The 27,903-nt window shown below is 35.4% G+C and overlaps 1 protein-coding gene and 1 non-coding gene across 2 annotated transcripts; one reads left to right on the forward strand and one right to left on the reverse strand.

Annotated features, from left to right (window-relative positions):
* Nucleotides 1–27,895, reverse strand: Smp_135230 (aromatic-L-amino-acid decarboxylase). The gene is made up of 13 exons (XM_018789665.1): nucleotides 27,679–27,895; nucleotides 25,873–25,989; nucleotides 23,927–24,073; nucleotides 23,019–23,129; nucleotides 21,540–21,572; nucleotides 18,596–18,757; nucleotides 17,093–17,160; nucleotides 16,055–16,125; nucleotides 13,777–13,790; nucleotides 12,462–12,560; nucleotides 11,412–11,513; nucleotides 6,806–6,997; nucleotides 1–689 (listed from the first exon to the last, which is right to left on the reverse strand). Exons 1-13 carry the CDS (start codon nucleotides 27,877–27,879, stop codon nucleotides 522–524), a joined length of 1,485 nt encoding a protein of 494 aa, XP_018655085.1. The 5' UTR covers nucleotides 27,880–27,895; the 3' UTR covers nucleotides 1–521.
* On the forward strand, nucleotides 10,252–10,323 carry Smp_tRNA_00950_Pseudo_TTC.1.1. Its single transcript has one exon. It is a non-coding gene (tRNA).
* Nucleotides 27,896–27,903: the final 8 nt, after the last annotated feature.

Genomic DNA, 27,903 nt, shown 5'->3' on the forward strand with positions numbered 1-27,903 from the left:
AAATTTCTTATAACAATATATTATTTATCTTATTCAAATGATGACAAATAAATATAACCAACGAGTCAGATATATTTTTAAATTTTAAGCGCTACACCATGGATTAAGAATAAAAGATAAACTGAATATCAACATGAAATAAGTTTGTGAGATTGTTTAGTTCACTATTCATTTGAACTCAATTCATCTTGAATGAAAAGCTTAATGTGTAACAACAAGGAATAGGAAGTTGATGCTTAGAATGATTAATAATATGTGATAACTTTGTGTTGTTAAAATACAAAAGTTTATCAACGTTGTTTTTATGTCCAACAAAGTTCATACAACAATATTACTGTTATTATTATAGTTTAGATATTTCTGTGCTATTAATAACATCATTTTGTCAACAATCAGTTGATCTATTATTATCATTATTACTATTACTATCACTACTTTTATTAAAATTTGTCTCTACGTTATTTTTTAAGTGTACAATTCTTCCATGTTTTCAGTGAATCTCATTTGTTTACTGGAAAATTTCACCACTTAACTTTGACTGATTCCTCTGCAGACGTAGATCCATGTCTACGTTGGAATAATTTGGTCGAATTCGATGATGTGTGATCATCGCTAAATGATGCAGCTTTTATTGGAATGTATGAATTTCGCTTCATATTCATAATAGATAAATGTTGTTTATAGAAATGCTACAATGAAAAATTTTTCGTCGATTGATAAAGACAAACAGTAACTGTGTGACAAATAATGTATATATTTTTAACCAAAAAATAATAAAAAAGCTAACTGAAGGCTTGTAACAAGCAAAGCACTCAGTAGCACTGACGCATTACATTTATTACTTGATGTATCACCAACATAAATAAGTCTCAGTAGCTGCCACCATACGAGGTAGCGTGTCCGCTGTTTGCTCGGGACTACAGACCAAATCATGATCCTTGAACTGAAGCACGTGTGGTTGGAAAGCTAGGTCAAGTCATGTACCAGATAGAGGTGGGAAGAGAGGTGGACTTAACACCGAAACCGGCTACATAAGCGGCTAGCCCCAGTCCGCCTATTGACAGAAGAAAATCTTCTGTTCGACATCCTGTTGGATACTTTTAATCTACCTGTAGTCTCTACACAGGAAGAAGTACAACGGCAAGTCGATTTATGACCTAGAATTCGGTCACTCCGACAAAGGCGACAGATGGTCAAGATGGAAGTGGACTCCTGGAACGTACGCTATTAAAAAGGGAGGTGTTGGGGATGTTGGATTCTCAGAACTCACTTGGGAAATGTCTTATTTTTGCAATTTTATTTTGGAAATTTGAATTTCTTGTTTTCGCACCAAAAGCGCCCATTTTCACCTTGTAGTATTTCCTACTTGGAAGGACCTCAAATGTCATTGGTTCGTTATCTTTTTCGATATGCTATTCTGTAACATTTCCGAAGGACATTTTCATGCTGTATATATACGCTTGACTAGTCCTTATGGTTGTTGTTCGTACTTCTGGCTACTTGTGGAACACATTTCCTTCTTCTGAACCTGGACTTCTCTCTCTAGTCAGCGGGGCTGAGACACATCGAAATAGTTAGCTTATTTAGTCACTGTGTCACTAAGTCTTCATTCCGTTCACAGACTAGGTGAATTCGTAATCTCTTCAAACATATGATCATCTATCAAAACTTCACCAGCAAATAAGATATCAGTTTCATGTTATGTTAGGAAAGAATAGTTTCCAATCATTCAATAGATTATGAAAATAGGAATAAATGTTTGTCATGAATGTAATCATAAGGACTGATTATTGTCTGTTCAGTTATTATTAAATATATAATAGCTTTTCTTTGAAAATGTGTTGATGGAATTTACTTAAGTAGCAAAACCTACGGATTCAAATTTTCCTTCAAAGCTCCTTGTATTGTCGAATTCCAGCCGAGCAAAACAACAACTTAGCTTGATTTTTAAAAATACTCCCACATATATTCGAAGACGGGGCATCTGTCGGCTACGTAACTTGGCTGATAGAGGTAACAAATGTGCATAGATTCTTAACATTTTATCACAGATGTCGTAAATGCATTACTTGTCTAATTTGAAGTCTCCAGAAGAATAACACTGGGTTTAAAACGTAGACCATTATTTAGAGATGGATAATCTATTAGTGTTATGAACCTTCATCAACTGGTATGGTTACTACGATTCTTATGCGTTTTGATTCACTGCCTACTCTGAAATACAATGATAGCACAAGAGTAGGTCAAGAGAATGTCAAGTACTGTCGAGTCAAGACTCTACCAATATTTGAAGATATTATCTGTTTGTCTGAGATAATAGTAAAATGACTTAGGTTCATTTTATTATCGTAATCGATAATTGGGGACTTTGGTAGGAATGTATCCCTTCAGCATCTTCCCCCAGACCTTCACTCTTGTTATTATGTCACATTTTTTCCCACAATTTCATTCCGCTTATGAAAACCCTTATTTTACATAAAAATCCTGTATCACGTGTAGCCAATAGTGAAGATATTAAATTTACCATCCATAGTGATTCATCTGACTTGATTGTTTCAAATTATTTATCTCTATAGCTTGTTTAGGTTAAAAAACCACCGATACTGTTCTAATAGGATAATTCTTCAGTTGCATTCTTACTGACAGGTTCCTTACAGGATAAAACAGACCGTGTACGGTTGAAAGTAGTCCTGTCATTGATACTGGAAGGAGAGGGGTTCTTCGATGTTGATATTAATCTCTGATGTAATTATTATTTATTGAGCCTTTAGGGCTCATATTTACTTGTGTGGTCCCCTAAGAAAACCACCTGCTTCGGTTTGGGCACCCGGGCAGTATCACAGCCCACACACAAATGAATGAAATGATGAACTCTATTGACGATAATATCCCTGCTCATACTAAAAGCAAGACAATTTACATTATTATTACCTTTATTATTATTATTATTACTATTATTATTATTATTATTATTATTTACCATATCGCTAACTCACCCCCTTTTATCCCCAATTTGTGTAACCTTACTTTTCAACTTATGCAGCAGCTCGCCCATGGTGGAAAATCTGTCCTATCTAAACGATCTCCAGTCACTGTCTGGTTGAAAGTGAATGCTTCCACCGATAATGAATACTGAAGCAGTCTTTCTGAAACCACGTACGCCGTTCAAGCTGGCTTCCTTCAACGTTCGCACACTAATGCATATCAGACAACAGATAGGGCTGGCTATGTCTTTGGAAGGTCTTAATGTTGACGTTTGTTGTCTATCCGAGACCCGTATTCAAGACTCTAGTGAAGTACTACAAATCCGCTCTCCATCTGTCGCCTCGAAAAGCTTGTTCCACGTGCGCTTATCCAGGGACCCTGTGGCATCCTCGTCTGGTCTTGCTGGCGTTGGTGTCGCACTAAGCGCTAGGGCTGAGGCAGCACTAATCGATTGGATCCCCATTAACAGTCGGTTATGTGCTGTTAGATTAGAAAGTTCCATCAAAGTGAGAAGAAATCGGCGTGAGAAACGGTGTCTTTTCGTCATCTCCGCCTATGCCCCGACAGATTGCAGCCCGGATGCAATCAAGGATGAGTTTTACCATCAGTTAACAGTTCTTCTCCAGAAAGCGCGTTCGACAGATATTGTAGTACTAGCCGGAGACTTGAATGCACAGGTCGGGCGTCTAGGCACAGAAGAGAGTCGTTTAGGTGGCCGATGGGGACTTGTTGGTCGCAGGACAGATAACGGGGACCGTTTGCTGCAACTGTGCACAGACCACAACCTGTTTCTGGCCAGCACTAACTTCCGGCACAGTCATCGCCGGTGTGCCACCTGGCGTCCTCCCTCTGCATCCCAAGCCTGGACTCAGATTGATCACATCGCGATCAGCTACCGCTGGCGTGGTTGTGTACAAGACTGCCGCTCCTTTTGGAGTACCTATCTGGAGTCTGATCATGCCCTGGTCTGCGCCAATCTCACCTTACTTTTCAGTGGCCGAAGGATTGACCACCACCAACGGATTGATATTAGTAAACTGGCTGCAACTTCTGTTGCAAGTAAGTATCGAGCGGAGCTAGCCTCTAGGCTAGCTACCGCCCCACCGAAAAGTATAGATGAGCATTGGTTGCATCTTCACGACGCCATGAAAATGGCGAGTAAAGCCGCTTGCGGCTTCGCGAAACGTCCCGCTTACAAGCACTGGGTTTCTTCTGGCTCCTTACAACTGATGGAAGCCCATCGGTCTACTCCGGGTGACCGTGAGTATGACCACAAACGAAGGCTGTTACGTAATGAAATTGGGCAAAGTTTGCGTAAGGACCGAGAAGCCTGGTGGTCGGAGCGTGCTAATGAGATGGAAGCAGCAGCTGCATCTGGTAACTGCCGGAAGCTCTTCCAACTCATCCGAGCCACTGGCAGCAAGAAGTCTGGTGTGAGTGAAACAATCTACGAGGATGACGGGATGCCAATCACTAACATCTGTCGACGTCTTGGACGATGGGCGGAATTTTTCGAAGGGCAGTTCAACTGGCCTGCTGCTCCGGCAACATCAACCAGTTTGTCCTGCCCCACATGGCCGGTGACGACTGATCCAACAAACGAGGCGGAAGTCCGCAAGGAACTCCAAATCTTGAAACGTTACAAATCACCGGGCCCAGATGACTTACCTCCGGCTCTTTTTAAAGATGGTGGTGACTTTCTGACTAAGGAATTGACTATGTTGTTTACAAAGGTTTGGGAGCAAGAAAGTGTTCCAACATCATGGAATGAGTCGATAGTCGTCCCTATCTTTAAAAAAGGTTCACGTTGTTCCTGCAATAACTATCGGGGGATAAGTCTACTTCCGATTGCGTCCAAACTATTGGCTTCTATCATTCTTCGTAGGTTGTTTAAAACCCGAGAACGATTGACTCGCGAGGAGCAGGCTGGTTTTCCTTCTGGTCGAGGATGCATTGATCACATCTTCACCCTCCGCCAAATGTTAGAACACCGTCATACTTATCGCAGGCCAACAATCGTAGTGTTTCTTGATATCAGGGCTGCCTTCGATTCGTTGGACAGGACTGTTCTCTGGGATTGTCTATTGAAGGGTGTGCCTGAGAAGTTCATTAACATCTTAAAGGCCCTGTACACGAACACCTCAGGCAGAGTGAGGGCATACAACCACCTTTCTCCCTTGTTCCATTCAAGCAGTGGGGTTAGGCAGGGTTGCCCAATCTCACCATTCCTCTTCAACTTTGCCATCGACGACATCCTAGAAACAGCTCTGATGGATGTGAGTAATGACGGTGTGGATCTGCTGCCTGGAGAACGACTTCTCGACCTTGAGTATGCGGATGATATTGTCTTACTGTGCGATAATGCCCAAGGCATGCAATCTGCACTTAATCAGTTGGCAATCAGTGTCCGCAGGTACGGCATGTGCTTTGCACCCTCCAAGTGCAAAGTACTCCTACAAGACTGGCAGGATTCTAATCCTGTACTCACCCTGGATGGTGAGTAGATTGAAGTAGTTGAGAAGTTCGTGTATCTAGGTAGCTACATAAGTGCTGGTGGGGTCGTGAGTGATGAGATTGATGCACGTATAATGAAAGCCAGAGCGGCTTATGCCAATCTGGGCCATCTTTGGCGCCTTCGTGATGTTAGTCTGGCTGTAAAAGGTCGGATCTACAACGCGTCGGTGAGAGCAGTTTTGCTCTATGCTTGTGAAACCTGGCCTCTCCGAGTTGAGGATGTTAGACGTCTCTCTGTGTTCGATCATCGTTGTCTCCGAAGGATTGCTGACATCCAGTGGCAACACCATGTTAGTAATGCAGAGGTTCGGCATTGTGTGTTCGGGCGCAGGGACGATAATTCAATTGGTGTCACCATCTTGAAACACCGACTTCGGTGGCTTGGACATGTCTTACGAATGTCGTCCCAGAGGCTTCCACGTCGTGCATTATTTGCCGACCCTGGGACTGGTTGGAAAAAGCGGAGAGGAGGTCAGTGTATGACATGGTGTCGTGATATGAAAAAAAGCTGCAAAGGGCTAGCTTCTGTTGGTCCTTCACGACTCCCTGGTTGGGGTCCGAGAGATGGTGCAACACAGTGGCTAGAGACGTTATCAGATATGGCTCAGAATAGAAGCCAGTGGCGATCCTGCTGTAACCTTCTTTTACTTTCTTCATAAAGAGTGGTTCTAACTTTCTTAACTGAAAGAGTCTTCCGGTTGTACATTTCAATCCCCCTTATCTCTTCATCCTTTCTCTTCCTACTTTCATTATTTTGTGTGGCGCATATGTACCTGGTGCCCTTTTGTACCAATATATATGTGTTTAAATAAATAAATAATAAATAATGTATACAGATTAACAATAGACATTCAAACAGAAATTTGATCAACATAGAAATCAGAAGTTCTATCTAACTAGCTTTTATTTAACTTTGCTGTTATGGTTTTGTGATGTGTGCTACTTATGTTGGCATAAGTAGTATATAACATCAGTCTAGTGAAATGCCTGGTAGCAGAAGGTTGGGAAGATCGAATCGACGAGAACGGGGACTGAGAGTAATTGTTTTCGAAATGAAGGAAGGATAAAGTTTGAGACAATTGATGGACAGTTCGCAAATGAAGTATTGAACGTATGGTTTTCATATTTTACCAAGAAATTCCGTACTTGTGTATTCGAGTATATTCGGTCGTCCCCATATAAGTTCTCGTTCATTACAGTTTTACTAAAGTTGTTAGGCAAGTGTTTTGTATCTAGTAGAGAGAACTAAGGGCTTTTCAAAAGTTATTTCTTAAATCTGTTCAGTTAAAAATAAAGCAATACTCACTTGAGTGGTTAGTAATTTTCGGGATGTTTTTTCAATCACCGACCACGAATAATCAATATCTTCAATACAAGCCTTTTCATGATTTATAGAAAATCGAATAAAATAGATATCTCTGGCCATCGAAGGTACAATATGAATTTCCCGGTTCGTATTAATAAGATGAACTAAACATTGAGTCAATTCATTTGATCCCTTTGAATAAGAAAAAATCATGATTAAAATAAACAACACTATAATATTATTTATATTTAGCATTAAAAGAAAAAACACGACGTTCAGCGAAGGGATCTCTTTTCAACGAATTTATTACCAAGCTGTACAATCGTATATATATGAAAATGTTTTGTTAAAGTACTAATTCTGTGAGGAAATGTGAACACAAATAACCAAGATGACGTAATAGAAAGATTATAATGCTAGATTACGTAATACGAGTAATCACAATAGATTTAGTGAATATAATAAGATGATCAGAAGGGGATTTGTGGAGATTTCAGTATATTTCAAAGTTGTTAGACAAAGAAGTTAGACATTAACACCGTTGGATGCCGGCTCAGTGGTCTATCGGTTAAGGGCTCTGGTAGGTCCTGGGTTCGAATCTCGCGAGTGCGGGATCGTGGGTGCGCACTTCTGAGTAGTCCCATAATAGGACGAAACGGCCGTCCAGTGCTTCCAGGTTTTTGATGGTGGTCTAACTTCAATTGACTCATGATTTCAACTTTGAAATAATAAGATGAATAAGATGTTTTGGTTACAATAATTAAAGGTCATAGAGGTGTAAAAATAAATAAGGTGATATGATGAGTATTCATGAATAAAATAATGAGAATACAAGACAAGTAAAGGGGGAATGGAGTAATAATAATAATGATAGAATGATAATAATAATATTAAGGCCATGGTAACGATAATGATAAGACGTACTTCTTTTGTACGCATAGTTCTGGTTTGAGCTCATGGATGGTAAGAGCTTCGGCTATTTTTAGGAGTTGGATAAGAAGAAATCTAGGTAGATTTGAATGAATCATATGAAAAACCTTAAAATTAGACTGTGAATCCGTAGAATGATTACAGTCGATTAGGTGTTCAAGTATAGGACTCCTAACTGCTTTCCTTTCACCCTTGTTGAACCAAACTTGGATATGTTCTCGTATCCGAATTGAAAGCGAGCTCTGGCTACGACTAATGTACCTTGCTCCACAAGAGCAAGTGAACTGGTAGATGCACATAGAGGCGACCAGACGCGGAAGGTTATTCGCAGTTTAACAGCATTAAATGTCCTTTTAATCGTTGTTGTTAAACGATTTTTGATTACGTCTGATGTTCGATCACCTTTAAATTCCAGACTTATATAAAGGTTTTTCTTTGGGACGGATAGCACAATTAGACAGATTATTTATATAATACGATACTTTTTTTCAGAAATCGTTGGATTGATATTAGTCGAAGTAATGTTTCTTGTGATACATCTTAAAAGTATGACCTAAATATTAAATAGCTAAAGACTGCAGTTGATATACTAGATATACAAAGTAAAATTTTCACTAAGTACAAACTACATAAATTTAAATCATTCAATTTACTTTAGGTTAATTTATTGACCATGGTTTTTGTTAGTTTTGTTCTAAGGCTAACACACATATATATATTCTTTACTTCAAATTTAGAAGATTAAGGCAAAAAGACATCATTTAAGAATGATGAAGCATTTTGCAGTATAAAACGAAGTTCCTTTATAACAGTCAGCTTAAATATTAACTTTATCATTCATGCTGTTGGCTGGGTACCCCAACAGCTGATGAGATGTGAATTTTTCAGGTTGGTCAAAACAGTACATGAAGTAATAAATATATATTTTTTGTTATATCCCAATGAGTAGAACAGTTGTATTTCTGACGTTTCGTAACTTAATGTAAATCACTTCTTCAAAGTTAATAAATAGCCGAATTTAAATTAACACAAGTTTAAATAGTACAAATGTAACAATGCAGAATACTTTTAGTACGGTCAAAATCATAAAAGGTCTGATTATGTCACTGTCAAGTTATTCTTGGTCAATATGAATTTGTATAATTTGTCACTGTATTATTAATTTGTGCGTTGAAATGCGAGTATGATCAATGAAAAACTTTCTACCCAATGCTTAATTTATTTGAGACTATCAAGTCAAACCTTAGCATTAATACCTATAAAATATATTAAGTAATTCATATCTAAACTTTAATGATTTTGATTCAATCAGTGACAAAAAAGTTAAAACACTAATTCATAGTGTGGATAGTGCACATACCACGCACAAACTTCAAGAATCGATAAGGTTCAAGTATTTTCTTAAGAAATTACTCCTATTCACGAAAGTTCATTGGTCATATTCACTGATGTTCACCCCATATCTACAGTTGATCTTTGTGATAAGACAATCAGTAGAAGAATTAACACCAGAATGACTGGAATCTAGCCAGCAGGCAAATCAATAATTTCGTATAAAATGATGTGTTCAGTAACTCAATTAACGGATGGAGGGTACCCATTTTACATTACTACCAATCGTATCCATGAATTTACTTGTACCTTTCAAGATATTTACATTGACAGAACAGATAGAAGATCCTACTTTTGAACATGTTTTAAAAGGAATAAAGAAGTTGAGATGACTATTCTGTACACAGGATATCAGGTGGACGCTACCAAATAACCTAGCTCTAGCCTTCTCATATTTACAGAAACTATTACTACCAAGAGCTGGAAACCCATTATATGGTCAACAGGAAAGTGTTGTCAGTTTGCATTTACTATAGTAATTTTTTTCGACCACATCGTTCATTTGATCATTTCTTCCCATCATTTTTTCACTCTGTTTTAGCAAGACAATTTTGTGTTTAGTTAATTAAACTTTACTAGTTTTAAATTAACTTAGTATTACTTGTTTGAATCTTCCCATTGATGTTAAGGACTGCAATTGGTCAGTCTCTTATTGGCATATGTGCATACTGCGCGTATTGCCTCGATATAGCCTTGTTTTACAAGCATTGTAAGCAAAGATGGATAGTGGCTAGCAGTGGAATCCAGGATGCGCATTTTGTCCTATTCGGAACTCGTCAGATGAATGTACCTGCATCTCAGAGTTGATGTTCACTCTGGGACTCGAACCAGTACCGTTCACTTCAAACGCCATCGGGTTATCCACTTAGCTACTGAGTCCTGATAGCCAATTGCTTGTGCAATGGGGTGAAGTTTAAATTCATTTAGTATTGTTTGTTTGATTCTTCCCATCTTTACTTATAATGCTTGGGAGTTAAAGGTATATCGGGGCGATACGCACAGTATACACATATGCCAATTAGAGACTAACCAGTTGCAGTCATAAACATCAATGGGAAGATTCAAACAAACAATACTTAGTGCATTTAAACTTCACCCCACTGCACAAGCAGGTGGCTATTAGGACTCATTAGCTGAGTGGATAACGCGATGGCGTTTCAAGCGAACGGTACTGGGTTCGAGTCCCAGAGTAAACATCGACTCTGAGATGCAAGTACATCCAGCTGACGAGTCCCAAATAAGACGAAACGCGCGTCCTGTATTCCAATGCTAGCCACTATCCATCTTTGCTCAAAACTGTTTTTGTATTTTCAACTACATTATTTTGATTCGTAAATATTACAGGTTTTAAAAACCTGAAAACATTATGAAATACGATGAATTTATGTCATCTTGTTCAAATTTTAATTCTTGTTCTCTTTAAGTCAATAAAGGGAATTATATGTAGGAAACATTACTTGATGTTTCCAGTCTAATAGATTGATTATCTCTAATGGATATAAATTTTCTCCGTAATATCTACATATATGACATCAGAGAACAAGATAACTCTATAATCCTAAGGTAAAAATCATGGAAATTGGTCACATATAGTTATTTACTATGCTATTATCTCCAGTCTATATGTATGTCAAGTATAATTATAAGATATTGATCTTAATAATTAGTTCTTCAGATATACCTCCAGTAAATTTAATAGGTCATACATAACTAAAAGAGATAACCATGTTTCTATTTCATATCTGAACAAATTAGTGATAGAAAAGCTATTTCTACTAGGCAAAAATCCATTTCATTGGAGATGAAGTAATAAAACTTCTTTCTACATGAATACTTTTCAAACTTAACTTTCCTACACTCAGTTATCTTGATTGTCAATTACAGTCTAATTTCAAGTGGAAATTTTCAGAAACTCTAAATTCATTTTAGACGATAATTAGTATATATGATAGTGATTATAACTGACAATCCAATCCAATATGAATTTCCAACATAATGTAAGAATATTGTGGAATAAATTCAACCCACCTAGAAATAATTCCTTGCCTCACAATCATTTTGAAGCTTATTGCTTAATTTCATAGTGAAATAATAATAGAAAAAATCTCTTTATACATGAGATACCAAGTATATTCAAACAAACATTCTATTCTACAAATAAAAGGTTGATTCAATACTATAAATAGTATTCACTGATTGAACATGACATAGAACATGGTGGAAATATCTACTTTTAAATCCATTCAAGTTAGAATGAAAATAGAAGAAAATTTTAGTGTCCTACCTTTAATCTAAAACATACAAGTCCCATAACTGGATTACCGACAATTTCATAAGCGTTATTTGCTCTCACCTTATTCACAAAGTATCTTGCAAGTTGTACATGCTGAAATGTTTAAAAATATATTTTTTAGTATAAGAGGCTTGTAAAATTTTTTTAAAATTTTTGATAAATTAAATCGCAGATTGATTGTAGCTAGACTATCAGTGAGAATCAGGAAGAATTAAGCAGCTGTCTTGTCTTAGTACGGTATCTCTCAGTAGTGCGGATACATGATCATACCTGGGGTTGGACCTAGAAATATCTAATCTAGTGGCGAGCACTTATGTGAGCTTAATTTCCTAGTATAACAGAAAAAGTAAATTGTCGTACAACATATGTTTAGTTGAATTGTGCTCTCTTATTAAGGTGCTAATCAAACCTGGGAGATACTATCGATATGGGAGAGGGACTTCTATTAGATAGTTTAAATGAATAAAACAAAGCCATGACAGCCGCATGTAAGTTAGAAGAAGAAGGATTAGACTTCAGTAGAAATTTTTTATGTCTCAAGAAAGGAAGAAAAGATCTAACCTCTTTATACACATATTGTGGAAAGTGAACAGGAAATGATTATGTAGGTCAAGTATACATGGCTTTTGATGATTAGTGTGATGATGTACACCAATCACAAGGGTAGTGATTTAAAATACAAATCAATTTGGTAACGTTGAGTAACCTCGAAGTCTTGATCGTCTGATTATCTGTCTTCATACAGTCAGTATGGTTAACGTTTTACTAATACAATAAAATATGTGAAACATTTGTAGGGTTATTACTCAATTTAATTATTTAGACTGATAATTAAATTAACTTTTAACATCATTTCGTAATCCAAGATGCTTTATCAATACCATATTATATTGGTCAACAGAGGAATATAAAAGAGACATTAGTTTGATTGTATTCGTTCTGTATGAAATGTTTAATAGATTAATAACCAGTGAATTCACGATTACCACAAACCAAATACTTATTACTAAAGAAATTAATGCAATTCAGTTGCTTACTTACTGATCTAATATAATTTCTCAAACCTGTTGCTCCATATATTCGAATTACAAACCATAATTTAAGAGCTCTAAATCTTCGACTTAAAGGAATTCCCCAGTGCTAAAATTTAGTAAAGAAAACAATACTAACAAGCTATATTGCATAATATAAAACAGTACAATTTTACTTCAATATTAAAAGATATGAGATTATTTATTTATTTATTTAAACACATAAATATTGGTACAAAAAAGCACCAGATACATATGCGCCACACAAATCTCATTTGATTTGTGTGACGACTGTGATACTGCCCCGGTGCTCAAACTGAAGCAGGCGGTTTTCTTAGGAGGCCACACCCCGGGCCTTCGACCTAAAGGTCTGATCCACTAGGTAGTGGAGCATCGTGAGGAGATGCAGTTCCATGGTAGCCGATGACCAACGATTCATTCATACGCCATTTGTTACCTCAGGATACCGGAGCCCATGTACACCATTGGTTTGGAATCAGGGATTTCCAACTCCCCTAGGTGGACTTTCTGTGTCCACCAACCCGGTTAAAGCACCGGACATTCACTTTTTGTCCTCTCAATTTCGTAAACAACACCCCTGCCCCGAGAATGCAATGAGTAGGGCTTCCCTGACAGAGGCTATATATTCGCGTGACCATATGAGAGCATTTGGAGAGGGAGAGCGGACTCTCCCCACTCTCGGCCATACCAGGGCATTTGTGAGCTGATAGTCATTGAATCCATGTTGATTTTTTCATTGTGTGAATTATATAAAATTTTGATATCCTACTAGAATGACAATATAATGAAGTCTTATCAACAGTGATTTACATAAAGAAACTGCAATGAAAAGGCATATACTAAACACATTTGATTATAAAACCTATTTGTTTAATTTATTTTCAGAATTAAACGTTTATACTAACTGTTCAAATCCTAGGTAATCAGAAGAATATATTCACAGTAACTATTATCCAAAGTGATTGAGAAAAATTTCCGAATGATTCAAGTGGCTAAATGACTCTTTGCTATATAAGAACTTTCGTCTAAATTAGAGCGAATAGTTTCACAGTATTTGGGCGCCGAGTTGATGTAAGACATTAATTAGGAATAATATATTTGTAAAATCTCAGCGAATGAATTTGAAGTAAATGCAACTTTGGTCTGGCAATCTGGTTCAAGCTTTTTCGAGGAAATATAATCAAACATCAAATTTATCGAATATAAATAGATACATAGTTCTTCGATTCATCAAAATTGTGTCTATAAATAGTAAGCAATTAGTGCAAATAACAAAATACTACTAATAAAATTGAATAACTTACACGAAAATCGAGCGCTAAAAATGAGAAAGATTAGTTTGATAAAAAAATTATTCATCAAGAAAAATGATTGATGAAATATTCATAAAGTACTAGTAAATTAAAATCATTTTTGCAAGTTATCAACAAACTAACATGAATGGAATTCTAAGCAGCTGAGGAGTTTCACAATAGGACGAAACGACCGTCTAGCGCTTCCAGGTTTTCCATGGTGGTCTAGCTTCAATTGACTCATGATTTCAACTATATAAAACTACTAAAATCTCAACAAAACTCCCTTCTGACAAATGGATTGTTTGATTTTAATCATTTTCATGATAAAAATTTCTAGGACTATTTTTTTCCAAGTAATATCTATTATCGAAATGAAATAGTGATCCAAAATTCCAGATTAAGGCTCCCTAAATAACCTTTGGTTTTAGACTTAATCATTGAAAGTGGGAGGAAGGATAAGTTACTCCTTTATCTAGCAGTAACTGCTCATCATTTCGTTCGAAGTAACTGGTGTAAATTATTACTCACAATTCAACTTGAACATTGATTGCATGGGCATTAACACAACGTAAGCAGGGACTGTGTTAGTATTGGTAGTAGAATTATGTTAAGAAAACAAGTATCTCATACAAACAGATAGGCAGTCAGTGAAACCAGCTAAATATACGCAGAAATAGACATAAATATGAGTATTCGGAATTAGTCATTTTAATAGTTACAAAGTGAAACAGTAAGAATTAGCTAATTCTTTTAATTGTAAAATGTATATATGGAATCATTGCAAGCTGGTCAAAGTTAAATAGATGCACTTGAATTTTGGGTAAGTGATCGACAGTTTAGGCTATTGAGTGCAAGACTTAAGGTCCCTAGGTTGATCACCAAAAAGATTGTGGGTGTTCACTACTGACGAGTTCCGTACTAGGAACAGGCAGCTATTTAAGGCAACATCATATTAGTATTGTGAAGGTTCGGCAAAATGTGTTCGGCCACAGTGACGACAATTCAATTGGTGTCACCATCTTGAAACACCGATCTCAGCGGTTTTCACATGTACTGACAAGGTCATCCCAACCAATCACACATCGTGCATTATTTGCCGATACTGAAACTGGTTGGAGAAAGTGGAGAGGTGGTCAGTTGATGACATAGTGTCAGGGTATGGATTAAGTCTGTATAGGACTGCGATGTGTCAGCACATCACGACTCCCCAGTTGGTGTCCGAGAGATAATGCAACCCAATGGGTTGAGATGTTATCAGACATGGCTTACGATAGAAGCCGATGATAATCGTGTTGTAATTTTCTCTCACCTTTTTTTAAAGTGACACAATCTTCTTTAACTGAGGGAATTTTTTCCGGTTGTATTTTTCTTAAGTGAACTGCATCTGGCACTACGTACCACTACCATCGTTCACTTATCTTCACTCATTGACTTGATTTTAATCATATTCACCTTCCTTCCTAGATCTCCTTACAATCTTATTTCCTACTTATGTTGCGTTGTTGCTGACTGACTGATAATTATTTTGGTATTCCTATATACCGACAGTAGGTCTTAACATACACAAAGGGAAAAGCAAGACTTTCCGATGCAACATAAGATGCATCAATCGAATCACACTTGATGGAGAAGCTTTGGAGGACGTAAAAACGCTTTCATATATAGGGAGCATCATTGATGAACACGGTGGATCTGATGCAGATGTGAAGGCGAGGATCGGCGAAGCAAGATCAGTATATCTTTAACTGAATAACATTTGGAACTCAAAACAATTTTCAACCAACACCAAGATCAGAATTTTCAATACAAATGGGGGAGGGGAAACCTGGAGAATTACGAAAGCCATCATCCGAAAGATACAGGTGTTTATTAACAATTGTCTACGCAGAATACTTCGGATCCGTTGGCCAGGCACTATCAGCAACAACCTACTGTGGGAGTGAACAAACCAGATTCCAGCGGAAGAATAAATCAGGAAGAAGCCCTGGGAGTGGATAGGACACAAGTTGAGGAAAGCACCCTACTGCGTCACATGCAAGCCCTTACTTGGAATCCTCATGGCCAAAGGAGAAGAGGAAGACCAAAGAACACATTACGCCGCGAAACGGATACAGACATGAGAAGAATGAACAACAACTGGATAGAACTAGAAAGTAAGGCCCAGGATAGAGTGGGTTGGAGAAAGCTGGTTGGCAGCCTATGCCTCATTGATGGTAACAAGCGTAAGTAAGTATGTATGTATGTACCAATACCAATAAAAGAAAAGAGTGATCTAAATGTTACTTACTGTTATATTTATGTTGTAAATATGACGGATTGACAATCATGCTCTTAGTTAAAGCTTTCGAATCACGTACCCTGTATTCGACAAAAACAAAATATTTCACTTTACATCATTTGTTAACTATTGTCGAAAATGTCAACCACTGGTATAAAGAAACAGATTGTTTTGATGATGTGGCTGTTAGTGAAATTGTCAACTGCAAAATCACTACACACGAACAACATGTAAGTGCAAACAAAATTTTCAATCTTTTGCAAACATATTTCTAGAATACTTTTATCCAGACTTGGTTGATGCACATGTTTTGAAGCTTCTCAACACAAACTATCTTTCAATGTAAAATAAGACAATTGATTCAAAGATTCCATTATCTGATATTTTCGAATCGATAACGAAATCTCTGGTAGATTAATACGTTTTTCCTTTTACAAATATATTTACGTATGAAAGCTATGTGGTTGAATTCACAAATGCTATTATTTTGTTACATAATCTCTAGACAGATTTTGTATTAGTTAAGGACAAATTTCTTATATCATGAAAAAGTGTTATAAACCCTTGGTAGCTTCTTGAGTTTGAACCCTCCTCGGGTGGTTTAATATTAAATAATGTCGAGTAACTGAGATTTATAAATCGACCGAATACAATAAGATGAATATTGCACTTTGAATTCATAGGTTGTACACTTAACGTCTTTCCTTTTTGACAGTACGTAACGCAATCTTAAAATAAAGGGAGTTTCCGTACATCAAATGGATAAACATAGCAGTCGTAGGGTAGAGTGATGTATTAAAGTAAATCCGGTAAAGAAAAACTGTTGCGTATATTTTCCCTTGATGAAAGTAATTACGGCGTAAAGACTATAGGTTGTAATGGAATTTTCTATTTCAAGTCAATTAGACGTGTACTAAGTTTTGTGGAGTAATTTGCATCAGTTAGGATAGTTGTAACAAATCATATGAGTGCACTGAATAATCATTGTATAAACAAACACTATAGTAGTATTTCTTGTACATTTTCAAAAAGGTCAGTCAAACTAACCACATAAGACTGCAATCATGACTGACTAGCATCCACTTGTTTGGATTGATGTTGATGGACCAAGCATCCTAATGAAAAAGATAAAAGATATTTCTCATAACTAATTAAGAATTTATTGCATACAATAGTTGATGAATATTACTAAGTGGCCACTGAATAACAATCATGGTCATACCATATAATGGTGAAATTCTATGGATCATTTTGTAGTGTAACCACTAAAGTAAGAAGCTCGACATCCGAACTCTTCTCTAGAGAAAATGAAGGAAAACTTCTTAGTATTCTTCGTAATACATATCAGGGAGTTTCCTTGACTCAGGAAAACCTACACTTAAGAATAAAAATCAACTTGATTCAGTTGGATTATCAGAGATCTTACCACTAATTTATTCTAGCTGATACTGGCCTCGTTACTTAAAGTGGAAAACAATCAAGGGTTTATAAAGAAAGATAACACACTTAAAAGAAGTGGTTAAGATTTAAGCCAAAGAACTGGAATTAAATTAAGCACAAGAGAATAAAAACGTAAATAGTGAATGATGTTAGGTGGAATTCAGATTTAAATCTTGAAGGCTGTCACTACAAAGAACGACATGCTCATTAATTCAAACAAAAGAATTATGAAATTTAATAAATGATGATGAACTAGCTAGGATTTAGAAGTTGATTGGTACTCGGAAAATAAAGTAAACAAACAGTATGTGTGAGACGTCACTAAATACTAAACTTGTTGGGGTTTTTAAAAAAAATCGTTTAGGAAAGTCAAGATAATAGTGTGGTGTACCACTGATGTCGACAGATATAAGTAGTATGTATCATCAATCAAAAGTTGAGAAGATCAAAGAAAAGAGAACGAGAACAAAGAATGATTAGTGTAGAAACGAAAGAACCATGTAGTCTGAGACGATTGACTGATATTTTGCAAATGAATGATTTACCATATGGTTATCAGATTTTACTAAGGTATTCTGTAGTTTCGTGTTCAAATACATTCGATTGTCCCCACTTGTGTTCTCGCTCACTATAGTAGTACTTTCATGTCTGAAGTCCAATTTACTGTTTAATATATTCCTTACGCTCGACAAGCTATCTATACAAAAATGAATGACTAGAATTGCGTAGATAGTTTTATTGCTAGAAGCAGAATAATTATGCTTTTAGCTGATCCATAATTACAGGTTTCAAGACAAAGAGAGATAAATGGGTGTTGATTTTGGTTAGATGAATAATTGACTGACTTCTAATGTCATGAAATATCAATTATCAGTTTAGGGAATGGTTATGAAAGTTTTTTATTGATTATCACTTGTAATCCATAAATTATCATGTGTAAATTAGATGGAGATTTGTTGTATTTCCTTCCAAACATTTGAAGTAGTTCCAAACAAAATGACAATACATAATTACTGGAATTCAAATTCTTCGCCTTTATCAGATAGTAACGTTTAGTAACAGATTCAGTAAAAGATGCTTTAAATGAAATTTGTTGTAGATCTAACTTACCTCAATTCCTTCTAAGTAGTGTCTGAACTCCGGACATATAAAAGCATTCCCAGCATATGCAGCGTCCACATGTAACCAAATATCGTTTTCACGACATACTTGTCCAATAGATTTTAAATGGTCAAATGAACAACATGATGTTGTTCCGAGTGTTGCACACACCTTAAAACAAAACAATTTTTTTAAATGTTACTCGATTGCTTTTCCTGCTTTATTTGTCTATCTTTATTGGAAAATTGTTTGAAATTCTTTTACAGAATCGAGCTCATGTAGACCAACTTCATGAAATCATGCATTTGATGAGTCCCTTTCACAATTTCATAGGAAGACTAAGGTGGCAGTCTCAAATCACTGTTTCTCTCTAACAATATATCGTATCTAGTGAGTCAGTTGATTCTGAATATCTCCGTTTATACAACTGATTTAATTTAACTAGCGAAGTGTATTTCATAAAGAATAGGAAATTTATAGATTACTGATCATCCATTCGTCTAAAGGAGTCTAAATACAAAGTTTTCGTCAAATTTTGGGTACATCCTGAAAAAATTATTATAGAAGTTATTCAATAATATTCAGAAAACGGTGGCATGATTTTCAAACTTTACTGTCCTAATGTGTCTTCCATAAGGGTAGTTAATTGACGAATTCACTGTTATTTATATATTCCGATCAAACACTTCATTGTATAAACAGTCATCTTGATACTTAATATATTTATGTTCCTTTTAGGACAGGACAGTGCTTATGGTGAAAGAAACCGGTATTTTGAAGCTGATGTTCACCATTACGTTGAGTTTGACAACAAGCTATATCAGTTGACAAGTGCCTAAACAAATCTTTGTACGAATCAAGAGTCAGATGATCATGCTTGTAAATTCATACACTGTTTGAAAATTATTTTCTGAATTAACATACCCCGTCATGGGTAAGTACATTTAAAATTTACATGAAAAACCTCATGTAAATTATACAGTTACATTAAATAAATTTAGATGAAATGAATCTGTCCGTCTGGAGTTCATAGCATAAGATATTGAAGTTGGGTAAACATCATATGAAATGAAACTTTACCTTCTATCTGATGACTTTTTGAATCTAAATTCACAAAATCATAAGCAGTCCTATTACAACTATACATCAGTTGGTGATGAAGATGGATACACTTAGGATGTTTATCTACAGTTTTAATAATGAAACTTAGTTTAATAATGATAAGTCTTGCTGATTGAACGCTATAATTGAATCCTAAGCTAGTCTCGTAACCCCCAAGTTAGAACTACACAGCGACTTGAACACGAGAGAAAAGGCGCAAAATATGCGATAAGCACTTTACTCCAAAGGTTCATTTATATACAGAAAATCTAGGGTTTTTATAGTATTTTAGAAGTCCTTGGGTTTTCCTGAAAATTCTGGAATGCTACCAAACATAGTGGCAGTGTGGTAATCAGCTAATCAGAAACTATACATGTTACTTTTCATTTTCGTGATGTTTCTAGCAGAACTTCTAGTCAAACGCTGATTGGAAAATATGCTCCTTAATGTTTCCTGAGCTTGTCATGTCCATTGCGATAAATTTTCAGGATCACACCAACAAATAACACACTAAATATCCAGTATTTAATTGTTTTTTTCCATAATTAATTTATAATATAATTCCATTCATCTTTGGATGATATACTCACAGAGAAATCTGAATTTTGCAAGTATCTTACATTATGTGCAATGAGAATTGGTTTATATTATTATTATTATTATTATTATTATTATTATTATTATTATTATTATTTAAACACATAAATATTGGTACAAAAAAGCATTCGATTTGTGTGATGGCTGTGATACTGCCCATGTGCCCAAACTGAAGCAGGCGGTTTTCTTAGGGGGCCACACCCGGAGCCTTTGACCTGAAGGTCTAGTCCACAAGGCAGTGGAACATCGTAAGGAGATACAGTTCCATGGTAGCCGATGACCAACGATTGATTTATATGTCATTTGTTCCATCAGGATCCTGGAGCCCATGTGCACCATTGATTTGGAATCAGGGTTTTCCAACTCCCCTAGGTGGATCCTCCACATCCACCAACCCGGTTAAAGCGCCGGACGTTCGTTTTTCGTCCTCTCACTTTTGTGAACAACACCCCTGCCACGAGAAGGCAGTGAGTAGGACTTCCCTGACAGAGGCTATACATTCGCGTGGCCATATGAGAGCATTTGGAGAGGGAGAGCGGACTCTCCCCACTCTCGGCCGTACCAGGGCGTTTGGGGGCACAGAGAATTGGTTTACGTTTTAATGATTGAAAATGTTTGATCTCTGTCTTAATCTCGTTTAAAGTTACACAAATTAGTCTTTCCATTTTATCCATGAAATACTAGATTGTTTCCGGGTCAAATTAGTTGGACAGTACTCGACGCATTCTGAACAGGTCTTCTAAAATCTCAGTAACTCCGTTCTCATTTCTGAGTGACGATCACCTATTCGAAATGCAAGAACCAGGATTTACATTATTTGTTCACATAACTTCATACACGATAAGGTTTTGTTCATCTATTTATCCATAATCATGGGAACGCATAATATCACAGTAACAAATTTTACAACCTATATTTAATCCACTAGATTACTTTAGTTTCTGCCAGGCTATATACGAACGAAAAGATAATTAGTTGTATACTGACAACTACTGATGTACTTTGAAATGAAAAAAAGTGGGAAGTCAACTAAAAAAACGTGATCAGATGTCCGTTTGCCGAATCGGGATGCTAGTATCAGAATAGAAATGAAGAGATGACACATTGTAATAAGTAAAATCTGCATATGATGGAGTGTGATAGTAACTTGAAATCATCGAAATACGATTGCAGTTGATATAAAATGAAGCAAAGCAATAGAAAGAGGCACATAAATAAAAAGTTAATAAGAGAAGACAAAAAATTACTAACTTACATAGAATGGAATAAGTCCCATAGCCTTGTCTTCCTGAAAACAAGATGATAAATGGAGGAATTTGGCCTTGATAATATTGTAACAAATATTTGTTAGACTAAGATACCAAGCAAAACATTGAAGATACGCTGATGATGGCAACATTAGTCACTCTCGATTTGTAACAGCAGATGAGACCACCAGTTCTTCTGAATTAGTGCTTGCTCTCAACAGCAATGGAAAACTACTACTTTATTTTTAAAACAGAACGGTGGCATGATACAACGTGTTTTTGAAACAAACCACAAAGTAGATAGATGTTTCGGAACATCAATTTAACTGTTATTTAAAAAGGCAGGCAAAACGGTAACGATGAATTATGCTGTAGCTAATTTTGTTTTTTCTGGTGGTTGACTAGATTATGAAGACCTCCACATCTCAGGAAAAGAACAGAATACAATGAGCAGCTTGTATGTAGCTAGACTATTTAAACTTCACAAATGACCTATTTCCTCTATCCTGTAGGTGAAGACACTTAGTTTAGCAGCAGGCATCAGCATACGGAAGGAGAACATATCACAGTGAGCACAACCGAATCACACTTGGTAGAGAAGCTCTAGAAGTGGAAACTTTTATGTGCCTTGGTAGCATCATTGATAAACAGGGAGGACCTGAAGCAGATGTGAAGGTGCTGATTGGCAAAGTAAGGGCAGTATACCTACAATTGAAGTATATCTAGAATTTTAAACAACTTTAAGCCACCAACACAGTCAGAATATCCAATACAAACGTTAAAACAGTCCTATTGTACAGAACAGGAACTTAGAGAACTTTTACAACCATCATCACAAGGGTACAGGTGTTTATAAACAGCTATCTACGTACGAAAATCCAGATCCGTTATCAACAGCCTACTACGACAGTGGACAAACCAGCTTCTAAATGGGGAGGAAAATAAGAAAAGATGCTGGGGGTGGATGAGACATATATCAAAAACTGATTTACAAACCGAGTCCTACTTCGGAGTCCTCAAGGTAGAAGGAAAAAATGCACATCAAAGAACATACTGCGCAGAGAATTTGAGTCAGACATCAAAATTATAAATGGCATCTGGCAAAAAGTGGAAATTCGAAGGCAGTACAGCGTTAGTTAAGGATTCTTGATCGATGACCTATGCTTCATAATGGGTAACAGGCGTAAGTAAATAAGTATGTACGTAGGTAGCTTCCTTCAAGCGTAAGCACCATCTGAAAAACTATTGAAAAACAGAAACTATCCGACACCTGTTTCGTTCTAGTTTCGGATCCTTCAACATTGTGTATACACTACTCAAAACAGAATTAAGGACTTGAGCTACTGGTCTCTTAGAGAGCTCTGTTTCTTCACTGCTAAGTTATGATGGTGAAAACTGAATAATTATATAATTGTAATAATATGTACTTTCCGTTATAATGAGGAGTAAGAAGTATAGATTTTCTATAAACAAAATACTTATCTTACTTTAATAGCACGTTGTAAAGTTTCACCTTGAATACTAAAGTTTTCATCGACTGGTAAATGACGTAACTTTACAAAACCAAGGACACTAGCCTTTTCTACAGCTGAATGAGCCTATAAACCATGAAAAAATTTGTAAGTTAGAGAACATGATCTAAATTTTTAATAAAGATTTGAAACTAATGCGAGTAAAACATTTTCTACAGAAGAAATAATTCTATTTGAATAGAAGAGTTTTCAGAAAGCTTCCTCGGTTTACCATTTATAGGTACGCATTACCAGTGTATATAGATCTATCGAAACATTTGAGTAGGAAAAATATAAATAACACTTTGTTTGGATTCTTTGAATAAGCTTCAAATAGCTTATCTTTAAGACAAAATGGTTATTTAAAGAATGCAGGTAATTAGCATCTCACATGTCTGTGACATTGAACGGACACTTCAGCTAATATTTTGACAAAATCTGTATCGAAACCACTAGTCAACCGACCTTGTGTTTGTATAAATATGAGAGAATTCACCCTTTTATTTATACATGAAGTATTAAATAATAAAAGATTATTCTAGTTTGAAGATGTTCATAAAGCAATTAATCATTCCTCCATTTTTTTATTCGTAACAATAAAGAAGTTAAACTTCATTGATTTAGCTATGCTTGCTATTAAGTGGCTTAGGGCTTTAAACTCTCAGCCTTCAACTGGTACATCGCAGGTTTGAACCACGCTTCACTTACCTCACTTTCAGCAACCGAGAAAATCACTAGCCCTCACATAAATTAAATGTATCACGAATCTATGTGCATAAATCTGTAAACCAGGTATTTAGGGGTTAGAAGGAGAAAGACAAGACCACAACTTCACCATATCTTTCAATAAAAGTAAATATACAAAAATGAGAAGTTAAACTTACCAACTTGGATGCATATGCCACAAGTCTGGAGAGAACCATAATTTCAGGGTCTAAATCACTGATCATATCTAAAAGATGTTTATAACGTTCAATTGCTTGATGACGAGCAGCTAACATTGATACAAATATACAATCACTTGCTGACGACTACAAGTATTAAAAAAAGAAAAGTGATTACACTGACCAGTCAAGAAGAGAAGTAGATTTCGCTATGTAAAATAAGTATTCACCTGTTGTTCAGCAGATAGGTGAAGGTTGAAGGATTTATTACAGATATTTGAGGTGTTACGTTTGTTGAATCACTGGTAGACTGTTTTTTTAAAAATAAAACTTTTTTGATCAGTCACTGTTTCGTTTCACTGATCTCCTTTATTAGATTAATTAATTCACATTTTGCCTCAAATATTTCTCCGGTTTTTCTTCTTTTAGAACAGACTTTCAAAATAGAGTCTAAGAAAAGTTATAAGATAGTTCTACGTAACTAGCATGACCTAAATGTCTTGAGTTCGACTCCCAGTAGGGTTGCAGATGTTCAATGGTGTGAAGCCCCATCAGAAAATGAAACAGCTGCCCTGCTCTTCCTAGTTTTCACTGATTGCCTAGTTTAAATCGGTTAGTAGTCTCAATAACATTCAACAATCTCCACAAAAGCACGTGCTAATAAACGTTCATTAATTTTACTATCTTATAAAAACCACTAATTTATCATCATCAATCACATATGACTCATAATGATAATCAGTATACTGAAATTAGACATAATTTAAAAGTAAGATACGATAAGTTTCATAACGGTAGGAACCCGTGAACTAAAAGAACACTGAAGAAGCTGATCGTTTTACAAAAATGAAAATAGATCTTTAGATTTTTAGATGATTCACTGGAGATTATTAAAGCTATAATATAAGCTTAATCACAAACTGATATAATCTGCAGAATTACTGAGTTTATGATCCCTTACCAGTTCGTACCTTTGATGTATACCAAATTTGAATCCAGGAGTTCTCGATTTTGTAAAAATCTTGATTCTATGAAGCCTTTCTGTCATTATCGAATGGTGTATCTATTCAACTTCAGTCAATCTGCAATGTAGTACAGTCCTCATTTGATTGGATTTCGAAGTAGCTGAATAATCTCCTACATGATTAACTGTACAAATCAAGATTTCCTAATAGAGCTTTAGGAAATCCATTTTAAAATGACCAGATGATTTTGATGTATTTAGGTGTTAAGTTACATTTCATCATATAAGTCAGGAAAATAAATGTTTATAAATAAACAAGAAAATGTTTGAACTACGGAATAAGATTTTACAGATAAGGTTATATAACTGTGTAAGATGTTTTACAGATCAAAATGGGTAAGGTGATTATCGTAATCATAACACTGAAATTTACAGTGATGGGATAACACAACATACGTTGAAATAAATTATACGAATATTCGTTAAGATTAGAACGAATAGCCTGACCCTGAAGAAGTCCAGACAAGTTAACTGGACGAAACGTTGGAATTATTTAAATTTCAATCGCTGAGATTATTTCTCTAGACTACTGGGCCGTCATTCAAAGTTGTTAATGTCTAACTTCAACCAATCCACGAAATTTTGCCTTCAGTGAGTTACTGCCTCATAATAGACTCGGTTGAACTCCACTGGTCACAGCTTCTCACTAGAACTCCGTTCAGTGCTTCTAGTTTTTCTATGGTGGTCTAGCCTTAATCAACTTATGAATTCAACTATTAAATTACTACAATCTCCACAAAACTCCCTTTCTGAAATCCAATAGTTAAGAAATTTCTTGAATGAATGAATGGTTCATTAAACTATCCATACTCACTTAATACTAGATCTTAGTAAAAGGTATTGAATAGACGGATTTTTAAGTTTAATTACTGATAAGGTTTATAATCTTATATAACTTATTGTAATAATTTATTATCCTTACTTGTATTACACCTCCACCAATTCCGCTACTATGTAAAAATGTTTCAGGTAGATTTAAAAGTTTTCCAATCCAATCACACATTAAAATTTCCAATTCTGTAATTGCAGGGCTTGCAACCTCAAAGAAAATACAAAATGGGAACAAACCAGTTAAAATAAAGAAGACTTTTATTCATTCATATCAATTTATTTGATTCTTGTAGTATGCAATAGTCTTCAGAATTAACATATATTGTTCTATTGAAATAGTTAGTGGGATTTTACATCATTTACTTATGTATGATCTAATCCAAATTATTCTAATGTTAAACTATTTATCGAACTTTCAGGTTGCTTATTTAATAGATGTTTTATCTACCTACCGCGTTCCGATGTGATTTTCGAAATTTATCTAACTTTTGTTTACCTTTAAGAATGATCTATGATGTTATAGTTTAGTTAAATTGTTCATTTTCAAACAATAAGTTAATAACATTCATTTATTCTGAGTAGATTTTGAAGAAAGGGAACGAACACTTAAAAATAAAAATTATTTTTTTTACTATTTAGTTTGTTCATCTTGATAGGAGTAAATCTATAATTTCCGAAATCCCAGACACCTTTTCAGGATTAACACGGTTTTAATTTTTAACATCACATTACACACAGCTTCATGTATGTTCATGGCTGTCATTCAAATCACTCTATTAGATCGAACTATAAGAATTTGCTTCAAAATTTAAGACAGTATATAAATTAATTGCTGCTCACAGTAGACATAAGCAACAAATTTCAGTGGCTATTTAACAGTGACATTATTTGTGATCTATACGAACTTAAAATATATATTAACAATATAAAGTAAATGTAGGGGAATGGTGTGGGAAATTATATGTAAATAAATGCTTAAATCATATTATACTCTTACTCAAAACGTAACATATAATGCCTTCTTACCCATGAAAACCCATTACAACCTAGTGCTGTAGACAACATATCAGCCATAATTGATGGTACTGAATTTGCTGCAGGAAAGTAAGCATGAAATTGTGGATGTTGCCAATGAGTCAGCTTATATAAGGAATTGTAACAAAAAAAGAATACGTTTCATAAATTAAAGGATTACCTTTAAATCATTTTAAGAAACTTGAATAGAATATAGTATAAGTTAATTTAAGAAGTATCACTTTTCTACACATTCTAGTCTTCATAATATATGAATATTTTCGATATCTCACCATATATTGAATTTCATGTCTCAGTGATAAGATTTTCTATGTACTTAAGAATATCTGAGTTATCAATAATCAAGTTTTTTTCGGCGGAGGAAGAAATCAGGAAGAAGCCCTGGAAGTGGATAGGACAAACATTGAGGAAATCACCCAACTGCATCACAAGGCAAACCCTCACATGGAATCCTGAAGGCCAAAGTAAAAGTGGAAGACCAAAGAACACATTACGCCGAGAAATGGAGACAGACATGAGAAGAATGAACAAAAATTGGATAGAACTAGAAAGGAAGGCCCAGGAGAGAGTGGGTTGGAGAAAGCTGGTCGGCGGCTTATGCTCCATTGGGGGTAACAGACGTAAGTAAGTAAGTAATAATCAAATTTCACTCTACAAGATATACTCTAATGGTATTTTTCTTTTATAATACATAATTAAGGATCAGTTTTAAACTTATTTAATAAAACATTTTTCTTCAAAGCTTTGAAGAAACTCATCGTTCCAGCGGACAAAGGGCGTACCGCAGTGATTATTATTAAAACATTAAAAGAAAAAGAATTGATCCTTTAATATATTACTTTTAATATTGATTAAAACTTACACTGGGTAAAATAAACTTTTTCACATCATCAAATATATTTGTCCATGTATCTGATTGTTCAGGTGGTTGATTAGGTATTAAATGTTTTAAATAACCAGGTTCAACATTTGGTAAAACAGGATATTTATGAATAGTTTGTAAATAATTTGATATAAAATCAATCATTTGTCTACCCCAATAATTGAAATCATGGGAATCCATTTTAATTGTAAATAACTAAACAAA

Source organism: Schistosoma mansoni, chromosome W (genome assembly GCF_000237925.1).
Source record: "Schistosoma mansoni strain Puerto Rico chromosome W, complete genome".
Lineage (NCBI taxonomy): Eukaryota > Metazoa > Platyhelminthes > Trematoda > Strigeidida > Schistosomatidae > Schistosoma > Schistosoma mansoni.